This window comes from Manihot esculenta, chromosome 9 (assembly GCF_001659605.2).
Source record: "Manihot esculenta cultivar AM560-2 chromosome 9, M.esculenta_v8, whole genome shotgun sequence".
Taxonomy (NCBI): domain Eukaryota; kingdom Viridiplantae; phylum Streptophyta; class Magnoliopsida; order Malpighiales; family Euphorbiaceae; genus Manihot; species Manihot esculenta.
Window position 1 is genome coordinate 11993162 of NC_035169.2, and position 13686 is coordinate 12006847.

Sequence of the window (13686 nt, forward strand, 5' to 3'; positions counted from 1 at the left end):
AAGAATGAAAATTTGGTACTAACGGTTCTACTGCTCAATTTCTTACATGGTCTTTAATCATTAATCATCCTGAAATAGTGCTCCCAATATAATGGACAGGAATCTTTCCTTGCATTGTTAATCTACAGTAACTAAACCTGTGACTGAGATCTCCTCTACTAACATTAACATTCAACTTTTGATTGTGGGTTCTTTGATCCCATATTGGTTGTGAAATGCACGTGTAGCCTTTATATAGAATCAAAGACTTTGCAAAATGATTTTGACAATAATACAATTTTATCTCTTGAGTTGTTTGCCTGTGTTTATTTTTTAAAAAAGAAAAAATAATTTTCAAGAAATCTCGAGTTGGAGCCAATTATATTATATTAAAAATAAATTGATTCATTAATTTGCCTATTAATTTATTATGTTAGTGTGGTGAACTCATTAACAAATCTGCATTTATGTTGCTATATAAATGCGTGTTTTCCTCCCTTATCCCAGTTTATTGCTATTTTGCTAAGCTTATTTAGGAAGTTCATTCTTTTTGTTCTGCTATTTTGATGAGCTTCCCTCTCATCATTTGGTACACTAATGGAAACTGAATTTTGATTCTGGACAAGGAAATGAGAGAAGTAATTATAGCAAACAACACTCTTTCTTCTGATGTATCCTCTTTCTCATGAACCTTTGTTCCTGGTTATGACTGATGAGTAGTGATGACTTGATTACTGCTAAGGAAGTGTTCATGCTTTTGCATCATTTCATTATGCAAATGCTTTTCTGTAGAATAATTGCAGAAAAGAGAACTTAGTTGTATGTTATTATCCTGGAATAATATTCCCAGTACTTACCGGACAATAACTTTTTTAATATTGTAGTGGATGCATGTGATAAATCTTAAGATTTCATTGTCCTAACAGTGATGGGTGCTTGATCACCCAAAATGGATTCATTTATCATCAATTCCTTGCTGATATAATAGAAGTAAAAAATAAAATAAAATAAAAAAATTTACAACTTCTCAATTTTCTGATCATGATATTGCAAATCCACCACTGTAATCCTAGAACAAAGAATGCGACTACATGGACTCAAAAATTTCTTCTTTTTTTTCTTCCAAAGTGGTAACTTGTGCCTGTGCATGAACAAGAAACTATCTAGCTGTTGGCCTGGCAACGGACTCATCGAGGGATAAGTAATTCTCAGTTCCACCCAGTTGCAAGGGACCCAAGTTGAGTGAAGAATGAACAGAATTTTTCGACATGTCGTCCGAGTTACCTTCTCTCACCGTCACAGCTTCCCTTTCAATTAGGATGGCATCTTGGATCTCCTTAAGGACTTCTGATATTGATGGCCTCATGTGTCCATGAGGCTGGACACACATCAAAGCTTTCTCTGCTATCTTCCACATAGACTGTATATCATACTCATCATGTAGCGAGGGATCGATAATTCCTTGGATATCCCCGCTTTCGATGTGCATCTTAGCCTGCCACAGTTGAAGACATTACAGAAAGTATCCGTAAGAATTCATTAATATTGCACTTTCCAGGAACTAAATTTAACACGGTGTAGGTCAGAAGACGGTCTATTATGGCCTTTCAGCAATGTATTAGTCTCACATCCTTAAATAACTGGCCACCTTACCCATTGAACAATATTACGGCAATTAACACCAAAGCTTTCATTTGATATGGCTTCTTGACCAGACACCAGCTCAAGGAGAATGACGCCGAAACTATAAACATCACTCTTGTCTGTTAACTGCTGAGAAATGTAATACCTGGGAGTCATGAGAAGTAAAATTATTAATGCGATGTCATATACAACCAGCATCATAAAGAAAAATGGGCAAAAGCAGCAATATTGTCGACACAATCACAATGGTGAATGGTTTGAATCAAATTTGACAATCTTGTACAAACATGAGAAGAAAAGAAAAGCCATTGCTCATAATGTGCAGCAGACTTCTAGACAAGTATCACATGTCCTAAACTCAAAACTGCTCCACTTGTTTGTCTATCTGCTATAAGTACGTAATTATTGTCAAGGCCACTTGGCATTGCAACTCATTAAAGGCTTCAAACGTCATCAGATAACAACAACAGTAGAAACTATCAACTCAACCTATGGTGCTTAACTGGATATGGGGAAAAGAGTACTAAGTGCTTACTCTGGATCCAAATAACCTACTGTGCCTCGAACTATACTTGAGACATGTGAAGCCCCATCTACTGCCAGTTTCGAAAGACCAAAATCAGAAACCTTTGCTCTCATGTTTTTGTCAAGAAGAATATTACTGGTCTTTAAATCCCTATGGATAATCGCAGGAACACAGCCTGTATGGAGATATTCAATTCCTGAATAGGAACAAAGGAAACACAAGATCACTTAAACAATATCATAAACAAGAGTTCAGTGTAGCAAAGCACCACATCATTCCCTGCCAAGTAGGGAACCGGTACAACAGAGACAAGGAAAAAAAAATAGCTTATAAACCTTTGGCAGCATCTTCAGCAATCTCAAGGCGCTTGATCCAATTAATACTTCTTCCACGTGTTAATGGGCCTATCAAAAGTTTATATGCAGGTGAGTATCAAAATTAACATTGGTTCTATTTAAAAACACCGGAATTACCATAAAGATGTTCCTTGAGTGTTCCATTGTGCATGAATTCATAAACAAGCATACTTTTCCCTTCTTCTTGGCAAAATCCAAGAAACTGTACCAGATTTCTATGATGTATCCTTGAAAGAAGAGTCACCTACGTTGAAAGCAAGTCTGGATCAGTTTATTTAACTAAAACATGCAACCTAATGTAGTATGAATTACTAGGAGAGTAAACATGCCAAACTATCCCCAATGATCTCATTAGATCTGGTATTGATACCCGTCTTACGGTATATCTTCCAATCTCAGGCATTCAATTAACAAGCTTATCCATTTTCTAGACATATCAGTGTCACTTCAAAAACCAAGAAAAGTGCAGTGATATCGATTCGCCTTCACAGAATAATAAATTTGATGTCCATAATTTACTAGAAATATAAAGAGTCCACCCTTGTGCAAGTTATACTCATTTACCCTTGTGCAAGTTATACTCATTTGCGTATTCCCTAATGTGCCATCCCAAGTTTTCTTACATTCCAGCCTACAATGGCCAGACTTTTGTGTGTTAAAACTTTCATTTGTTAAAATTAGAAAAGGTTAAACCTTATAACTTTCACTTTAAGGTTGAACATGCAAGTCCTATAAGAAATGTTAGCATGAGAACAATCCCCTCATGTCCTGTATAAAGTACCCAAGGCATAGAGCGCATAAAATTTATAATAAATAAAATAATAAAAAATTAAAATATAAAACTTTAATATATTCAAAATATTTACAAAAAATATAAGTACTACAAAAATATAGTTTGACAATTATTAATTTCATAATATAGATTATATTATTTAAAAATATCAACATCAAAATATTATATAAAATCTTTATATGAAATTCAAAGATTTAAAGCTAGAAAATAAATATAAACCAAAAATAGCTAGATTATTCAGCATAATACAAAAAAAATACTAAAATTAAATTGACATGAAAAATAAAGATTAAAAAATAATAAAAACGTATATTTAATTTGATCAATTCCAAAATTTTCTAAAAGTTTAAATCACTAATTTTATCTATTTGTACATATGTAGATAAAATAATTTTTATTTTTAATGCAATCGAGAGTGAAAGCAATATGAGAGAAAAAATAAAGAAAACATTTAGCCCTAAATGAGAGTGAGAGCAGAAACAAAAATTTAAAAAAAAAAAAAAATCCATTCAATGTTAGATTGCATGGTAAAAAAATATGATTAGACTAACTTGTATTTAATATTAACATAATAACGACTACTAATCAAATTTTAATAAATTGAATGATTAACTTTTAGCTAAAATTTTATACTTCTATGACTAACAAAATACTTTTAATGTTTCAATTTCATTACAATATAAAAATTATAAATTATTAGACCAATAAAAAAAAGTAAAGGGCTATTATTAGTGAATTTGAGATTTTTTTTTTTATAAATATTTAGGTAGACTAATAAAATTACGAGAGATTAATTAATAAAAAATCAAATTTTACTAATCTGTTAAATTATTTTTAAAAATATTTAGGAAACTAAAGCTTATATTATAATAGTGCATTATATTTTAAATATCATTTACTAATTTTAGAGGGGCCAATAAAAAATGTTGAACCCCGCATCGATTGTGGAAAGGGTCGATTGTGGAAAGGGGTAATGTACCCCTTATATGGGTCACCTCTCCTTGAGCTAGTTTTTGGGGTGAATTAGGCCTGACCCAAATTTAACATGGTATCAGAGCCTCCCATCCGATGTTGGGCCTCCCATAAATATGTCACGCACCAGTTCTGGGCGTGAGAGGTGTGTTGAATCACACGTCGATTGTGGAAAGGGTAATGTGCCCCTTATATGGATCATAGGCACTCCTTCCCCTTGAGCTAGTTTTTAGGGTGAGTTAAAACTGGCCCAAATTTAACAAAAAATAATTAAAATTATTATTACATATTATATTTTTTGGAGGGAGGGGGAATTTGAAGGGCAGGCCACCTCTATCCCCCTCCTCCCTCCCGTTCCTGACAACTAGGTCAGGACTAGGAACGTCTAATAAAAAAAACAAAATTCTATTCCCTTCAAGGTCAATGGTTAAACAATTCTAACTATGGACCTTGTTTCCTTATTATGTTTTAGTATTATTATAAAAGGACATTGCACAAACCATCAATAACTATATAAGTCCAAACATGGTGCCTGAATGGAAACTTGAAGTCTCCATATTGACAAATAAAATAAAATAAAATCAATTACTATGTTAAGATCAATATAGTGGAAATTTACCTCATTTGAAAATTCTCGCTTTCCTTGGTAAGAATTACTGGTTAGAACTTTGACTGCAATTTCTTTTCCGTCTTTCATTTTCCCGTAGTATACAACTCCAAAACCTCCGGAACCTATTTTCTTCTCAAACTTTTTTGTAGCATCTTCAATCTCAAAGAATTTGAAGCAATATGCACCTTCTGCTGGAGTATCATTAAAGGTAGAAACTAGCCTTTGAACAGGTGGGCGAACCCTGAGTTGTTCTGAAATAATATAAGAAAGAATTATGTTCCTTCTAACAAGAAGCGGGATAGAATATAGACATGAACTTCAAAAACAATCAAGTGTCAAGCATGTATACCTTGATTAGGACTTCTCCTTCCTCTGCGTATAAACAAACAAGACACTATTGTAGCTATCCCCAAAACTGCAGCTCCTACTGACGAACCAATAATAATATCAATGCGCTTTCCTCTTCGGCCTCCTTCACGAAGATTAAGGTTTCCAGAGTAGCTGCAGTTAACCAAGAAAGTAAACGTAAACACCCTTTTCACTAGCCCTACATAGAAGGGCTCATACACTTATAATGTAATTGGAAATGCTACTGTAAGAAGATTAGCATGTATGGAGTTCCACATCCGGTGCATATTAGACTGACCTAAGGAATGTAAGATCATAAGGAGCCAGCTTTAATTCCTCATATATCCATTAGAGGTTCAGTACAAATGTGGCTTTGCACCATGAACTTTGATAATTTATTTAACCCATACCCATCTCATACCCTTTGTTGACTCAAGATTAAATGCTGATGATGATTATTTGCAAACACAGTAAACTTAGACCACAATCATGATTAAACAGTGAGTAGATGGTGTTAAATGCTTTATTTCCACATGTCCAGAATTATGATGTAAAGCCTTTTACAACCATTGCAGTTAAGAGAGGGAGTACTCTTACACAGCTTCTTTAAAACATTCATATAATTCATCATGATCTGAAAAAGAAGTCCACATATAGTTCAGGAGAAAGATGGTTTGTTTTGGCCTTTTTTTTCATAAGAGATGCTAGATGCCTTTGCATCAAAATTCTATTGCACTGTTGTGAAAGGCGCGCCTGAGGCGCAAGGTGCACCAGGGGCCGGGGCTAGTGCCTTGCGCCACCCCAAGCGGGCGCTGTAGCCAGGCGCAAGGCGGGAGTGGCACGCCTGCGCCATACCAGGCACCCTTTCTCTAGGGTTTCAAATTTTTTGCCTAGATCTTTCATTTTCAAGACAGCAGCCACAGTAAGGAGGAAAAAAGAGAGAGAAAAAAGAAGAAGAGGAAGGAAAAAGGAGAGAAAGAAAAGGAATAATGAATAATCATTAACATTTTACATACCTGTTTAATCCCATCACAGGAAACCATTTCTTAATTTTTTTTGTTTGTTTATCATCCTCGTTCCTCTTTTTCTTCCTTCTCATCTCGTTTTTCTCTTTTGGTTCTCATTTATTCTCTCTATGGTTGAAATTCTGCTGGCATACTGCCCAATTTTTTTCTTCCTAATGTTGCTGTCGACCAGACCTGTTGCTGCATCTGTTCCGTTTCTTTTTTTTTCAGCTTTATGTTACTTGTGCATTTGTGTTATCATGCTAATTAATTAGGCGAGAATTGTGCTTTAGGTACTTGATAGATTGTGATTTGTGCCATTGTGATTGTAGAGAATGACCAAGTAATGTATTATGTAAATAGTGAAATTGCAATTAAGAATGTGCATTATGATTGTGGTTATAGAATTGTGAATGTGATTTGTGAGTGTTAGCATTTGATGTTTGGTACTTAACTTTAATACATTTTGGTTTATGTTACTTGAATGTTAATGGATTTTTGGATTTTTATTTATTTTTTCTTTTTTGCGCCTCAAGTTGCTCAGGCGCACGCCCGCGTCTTGCGCCTTGCGCCTAGGCTCCAAACCCCTTTGCGCCTTGAGCCTTTCACAACTATATTCTATTGTTACATATTCAATCAAGATTTATAGAGAACTGGAAAACAGCAATCCCAAATCTCATATTTTTAAACATGTGGATGATTACCATAAATCTTTTTAAATGGTGAAGCATTCATATCTACTTATTAGAAAAGAAACTCACTTCAAAACTATCTTATCATTGAGAAGACCTGATGGTACTGTTCCAGATAACAAATTATTTTGCACATACCTGCAATCATCCAAAGTGTCAAGCATCTAAAAATCATTTACAAAGGTAGCAAGCATATAAGAACTTGCACTCAGCAACATGGAAATTGTCCATTCATAATTAAAGTTAACGAAAAAAGATTTTATATATGTACATATAATACAACAAAACATCCTCTAATCGATAGTAACTTTTTGTACCATAACTGCTAAGAAATTTATTAACATGTATTAAAATTAACAAAAAAAGATTTTATATGTACATATAATACAACAAAACATCCTCTAATCGATAGTAACTTTTTGTACCATAACTGCTAAGAAATTTATTAACATGTCAAGCTTAAGAATACAATTTGAATCCTCATTGATAGACTTTGCAACATCCTCCATGTTGTCAATCAATAATAATAACAGATATCTAAGTTTCAATAACTTACAGTTCTCTTAAATTTGGTAGGTTCAATAATGAGGAAGGAAGCTCACCCGTCAACTGATTATTCTCGAGATGGCTATACCAGACAAGGATCATGATTAGTTTTGTATCTTGATAGAAACCTAAATTTTTTTAGGAGGTTGATAAAAGCAGCAATAAATGAGATAATAAGAGAAAAACGAGTTATCTAAATTTACATGATCTCCAAGTCTCGACATCCAGTAAAATCAGGTATTGAACCAGTTAGTGAATTCCTATCAAGCCACCTGCAAACATAAGACAAGTGGATAAGAATGATAATATTGAGTCTAGTCCTCAAATCTATTAGGGCTATGCCAAAATTGAGCAGAAAGAAGTCTGAACTCACAGTTCAACTAAGCCATTCAACTTCAGCAAGTCTGAAGGAATATTCCCTGTCAAATTCTTACTAGACAGGGAGCTGCCAGAGAACAAAAGTTATTGAGACTAAGTGTGAAATATAATTCACCCCGACATGGTATCACATTAAAGCAGAAATGCGTCAGAAGATGCATCAAATAAAAATTCGAAACAGATAAAGATTTACATTTTGACTATCCTTGGTCGTTCATCTGAATTACACTGCAACCATGACCATGGTACAGGTAGACATGGATCGCCACCTTCTTGTGCCCAATCTGCTGATGCATATAGCGAAATGACACTAGCAATAACTTCAGCTACAGGAAATTTAACATCAGAAATAATTAAATTCAAAGAGTTCAAATAATGCATGAAATAATATACAGAATAGTATGCTTATTACTTCTTAGGCAAAAAGAGAAATGCAAAATGCTTACAGCAAAGCACATATGCTTGAAAACACAGTTACACAACACCAAACTTTATGCTACAGTTCACAGCCAAAATGTCTAGGAAGCATATGTCTACTTACCATCAGAGGAACCATCATTTTTCTCTAGATACTTATTTATCTCCATAGCATTCAAGAGAGGTCCCTTGGTAGAATCAGAAGTCTTTCCAAATCTAAAAGACAATACAAAGGGAAGAGATATGTTGGGATATCCTGGTTGATAGAGACGATATTTTCCATGAGCATTTTCTTGGATATTAACAACAGCTTTGCTCATATCAGGGTGGCCAGGTAGTACAAGCCTGAATTTCCTGGACTCGGTAGGCTTCAAATCTTCAATTTCTGCAAAGTACGTGACAGCCCACCCAAAACCAGGAAAACCATCTAAGTTCAACCTATACGTTAATGTTCCACTTGTCCCAACTACAGCATTCTGCATCACTTTTTGAGGAGGCATTTCATCAATGCTAACATCTATTGGCATGTGAGTTGAAACTTTCTCAGTACCAGAAGCAACATCAACAAGATAATTTGCTTTCTTCACAGAGTCAGATTCCCATATTCTATCAAATGGGTCATCAGGATACCTAAAACAACAGAACATAGATTATTTTATTTCTCTTTGTATGGCAAGTTTATATTAGAATGAGAAAGATTCATATTCCCACCTGTTACTGAGATTTTTTAATCACAATGATCAGGGGTATCTCTGGGTTTCTATTAGTTAAAGCAATCTTTCCCGTCCTTGTTTACCATGTTTCTATTTTAAATCAATGGCCTCTCGTTTAAAGTAGAATCCAAATAAATATGCACCTTAAATATTAGATCAAACTGCATTCTCAACCAAATATTTTGCACATACCTAACTGGATCTTCACTATCCGCACCAAAATTGATCCTTGCAGAAACACTGAGGTAAAATTGGTTCTCATATTCTGTATAATAAATTGAACCATTGAATTGCCGGAGCTCAAGTGTAGATATGAATGGCTGCCCAGTTGTAGCATTGGATAAGCACACACTGATGGTGGGACTTGAAGCCAGAAATATAAGCTCTATTGACTCTATGGTATTAGCATCAGAAATTACAATTGTGGACCAATGTGTTGCCCCAACAGATATATCAAATTTGGGATAGACATTGTTGTTGTCAAAATTCCCATACAAGAATGTTGCCCTTAAAAGATACCTTGTCCTACTTATGACACCTAGAGTGTAACAGTACTTCCTGGAATCTGCTGGGAAATGTCTCAGTGTCATATATTGCTTCCTTGTCTCATTTGCAACTGATATTATTGCTTTTTCTCCATAAATAAGGTCATCATCAGAAGTCCACACAAGTCCAAGTTCATCAGTGAAATTTTGTTTGCCCCCACAGTCCAAACTGACAAAACCTGTTTCAAAAGTTCAGATATGCTCGCGTAATTTATTCATGATGGAAGTAGGATTAATTCTCAAATCTTGAGTGAAAAATTTGGCAAGAATCTGGATATGAAAACGAGATATTTTAGGCACACATAACAATAACAAGAAGAAAGACAGAGTTTTGGGTGGACTAGGGAACCCCAGCCCAACCCACCCACCAAAAAAAAAAAAGATTAGTCATATAGGTGTTTGAAGAAAAGGAAGACTGAATAATTAATATCCACTTCCCATCCCAGGTCAATATTTACATGCTTGAGCATGTTGACTTCATTCATTGCAAGATTCTGTTTGAGCAAGCATCTGGCCATCTACCAAACTCTAAGCTGAACCTCTCTATGGATCAAAAGAAACCACGTAAAATGTATATAGCAAATAATCAACTTCCTGCACTACATTTATGATGTAATAATATTTTAAATAAGCATCGGAAAATAAATCACTTCTCTATTGAAGCATTTACAAGATTTAGAAATACATTACAATTAAAGAAATTTTGTCCATATAAGCTGTAAAGTTCAATTACCAGCTTCCCTTACAAAACTTAAATTCAGGATCTAGGTCTCAAAAACCATTGCCTTATGAATATCTAAGTCTAATTAATTTATTTATGTTTCTTAAATAATATGCCAACGTAAAAGAAAATGACCGAAGAACAGTCCTTTCACTTTCATGTTTTTTCACATTGAAAGATGATGGAAGTTCTGCAACCTCTAATTCTTAAACCCAGTTCAGATATCAACAATAAAAAATCTTACCAATAATTAAAAGAGGGAGAGAACAAAAAACACTGCAGTTCACGATTACAAATAAAAGACAAGAAAAAATCTTTTCAATTCATGTGTCCACCTCCTCGGGCTGACAGCAAAAAATCCAAAAAAAATTGTCTTGAACCGTAATGAAAATTACACAAGAGACTTGAAAAAAAAAAAAAAGGGTATCTTTGAACCTCACCCACTAAACAAGCAAGAAAACAATATGAAGGAAGATAAAATCTGAGGTCAGACATCCGTATATATAAAAATCTGAGGTCAGACATCCGTATATATATACATATATAAACAAATATTCTATATGAATGTAGAGAAGGAATGTCCAGGAGATTACCTGGCATCTGAGCAGATGCGGAGAAGGCAAGGAGAAGAAGAAGGAAAGAAGAGAATAGAATCTTAGTCTCCATCTCTAAAGTTTGAACAGAGAAAGTGATTAGATGAGTGCGAATAAAAAAATGGTGGCAAATAGACAGCAGAAAGACGATAGCTACTGTGGGTGAACAGTGGAAGAGGAAAGAGAGGAAGTTACAAGAACAAACATGGATATTACATTAAAAAAAACAGTAACCAGTAAAGAAAATTTGAAAAAGAAGTGATTTTTACAAGTGATGTAAGAGTTGGTTACTCCCTGATTGGATTCTCGGTGATTTGGGGTAGGAGAGGAGAGAAAGCTGAAGAGGAGAGGGAGTCTTGCTGTGTGCTAATGCTTTGTTCATATCCGTAGAGGGGGGATTCTTTGGGAATGAGAAATGGAGACAGCAGTGAAGCGTGGAGCCCAAAGAGAGGAGCTTTTTGGGTAAATCTGGACAGTTTGCGATTCCATCTAACGTTCCCAAGTGAGTGAAGAGGAAGGACGAGATTCTCCCACCGGTGGGACGCTTTGAGGGAGGGTCCCATCCACCGCCGCTTTACCATTTCACGTCAGACTACTACACTATAAACACGGCTTCCTCAATTTACAAGTATTAGAGTCGTGTCCATAATTACGAGGTTTGGATTTCAAATCCTAATTAAAATTAATTATATAAATAAATTAATTAAAAAATGTGAGAAATAATGAGAGATAATTATTAATAGATTCTTAAATTTTTAAAAAATATTATTAAATTGGTTTTATGTTATTATAAAATTTTAATTAACAAGTGGAACTTCAAATCCTTACCAACTAGATTAAAGTTGATTGATAAGTATCACACATTAATCTTCAATTTTAACATAATTGCAATTTAGACTTGCTGCTTTATCTCTGCTATCAAACCTATAGAACAAAACAAAACCACAATTTATAATAAATTTATTTATTTATTAGCATTTTACTGTAATTCAATATGTTATAATTACTAAAGTCTTTCATTCTCAATTTGAAAAGCTGCATTTTTAAAATGCAAAATTTGGTTCTGTTAACTTATTTTAAGAGTTTTAATTATAATTCATGAGTTAAATAAATGAAAGACGGAGAATTTGAATCATAACTAAATATTATTTTTGGTTCATTTACTTTGTAGAACTTAAAGCCTGCTTTTTTATCAAAGATGGTTTTTTCAAACTTTTCAAAAAGATTGCATCCATATCCTTTTTTTTTTTCCCTTTAATTATTTCCATCTACTTTTTCTTTACCATTCAAACTTTAAGTTGGAATCAAATGTTAGGAGTACATATTCTTCTCAATTTTAATTAGTTTACTCAATAAAAATGTGAGTTTTCATTCTTTAATCAAAACTATTATGTTGGTAAATACTTTTAAATTTTTTTTATCATTTTTTATATAGAAAAATTAAATAATTTTTTATATAAAATGTAATAGCTTTCTTCAGGTTTAAGTATTTAAAGATAAATATTAATTTTTTATATAAAATATAAAGTTTGTATTATCCTACTTTTTGACGGTTTTAATGAAATAATTATTTGGTTCAATTTCAATTCTTAAATTTGTGTAGAGTTGAATTGAGTTTTGTATTTTATATATTTATTTAAATAAAATTTAAATTACATGGAATTAGTTATATTTAAAATCTTTTTTTTTTAAATTTAACAAAATTTGAAATAAATTTCATAAAACTTGCGCAACAACATTTTTTTACTAATAAAATAATTTTCTCTCAATGACATATTTATTAATATTTGATTAAACTTTATTGGTCATAAAAAATAAAACTATAAAAGTAGTTTTCTATTTATTTGCTATTACTATTATAGACAATTATATAATATATTTTATAGCATCTAATTTTTTTTTCTCTTACAAGTAATATTATTTATTTTATTATTAAATTTTCAAATCAACAAAAATTATTTTAAACTTATTAATATGTTTTTAATTGCTTTATATTTTTGTTATATGTTACAAATTTATTAAATATAAAAATTTTTAATAGAGTATTTTTTTTTAATTTTATTTTTAAGAGCAGTTTAGAAAATTAAAATACGGGGTTACGTGGAATTTAATTAAATTTTAAATTTGAAGTTGTATCTTATCAAATAATAAAATTTATTTTAAATAAATTTCACACAAGTTTACGAATATAATTCAATGAAAAAAAAAATTTCCCTTTGGTTGGTGGTGAACGGCGGACTTTTTCTACCCTAGATGAGTCCGGACCTAAGAGAAAAGTATAGACCCAAAACTATTTTTGCCCTCCTGACCGGTCCAGCATCTTAATCCCTAACCCGAACACGCAAGACGGGTCAGGTCCACTGCAAGATTAGGTCTAATAGGAAGAAATCTAATCTGGTGATGTGACGTGAAGGATAATAGCTAGTTCAGTTAGGGGTGAGCATTCGGTCAGTTCAGTTCAGTTCAAAATCAAACTGAACCGAATAAATCGAAAACTGAAATTTTAGTGTTTATAAAAACCAAATCGAATCAATTTTGGTCAGAAATTGAATCCAACCGAATCGGTCTGATTCGATTCGGTTCAGTTTGATCGTTTAGATTTTTAATAATTTTTTTATTTTTCACACTTTATTTTTAGTATTTTAAAATTTAATTAAAATATTTTAATTTTAATATGATTTAATTTCTCTATATTATTGAAAAAATATATTATTATCACTAATCGGTTCGGTTCGGTTTTTTCCTGATCAAAACTGAACCGAACCGAAATAACCGAAATTTTTGAAATTAAAAACTGAACCAAAATGTATAAAAAACTGAACCGAATTTTCAAATTAATTCTGTTCGGT

General features: G+C 32.8%; 1 protein-coding gene across 2 annotated transcripts; it reads right to left on the bottom strand.

Moving 5' to 3' along the window:
- Positions 1-961: 961 nt before the first annotated feature.
- On the bottom strand, positions 962-11414 carry LOC110622800 (probable LRR receptor-like serine/threonine-protein kinase At1g67720). 2 transcript variants are annotated; one of them, XM_021767440.2, is made up of 15 exons: positions 10838-11414; positions 9171-9702; positions 8390-8895; positions 8042-8174; positions 7844-7915; positions 7674-7742; positions 7481-7552; positions 6994-7062; positions 5230-5381; positions 4890-5131; positions 2623-2749; positions 2485-2553; positions 2159-2345; positions 1633-1768; positions 962-1474 (listed from the first exon to the last, which is right to left on the bottom strand). In XM_021767440.2, the coding sequence occupies exons 1-15, from the start codon at positions 10908-10910 to the stop codon at positions 1139-1141; spliced, it is 2775 nt and encodes a 924-aa protein (XP_021623132.2). In that variant the 5' UTR covers positions 10911-11414; the 3' UTR covers positions 962-1138. The 2 variants fall into 2 exon arrangements, with proteins under 2 accessions (XP_021623132.2, XP_021623131.2); XM_021767439.2 differs by lacking the exon at positions 10838-11414 and adding an exon at positions 10685-10806.
- Between the last annotated feature and the right edge of the window lie 2272 nt (positions 11415-13686).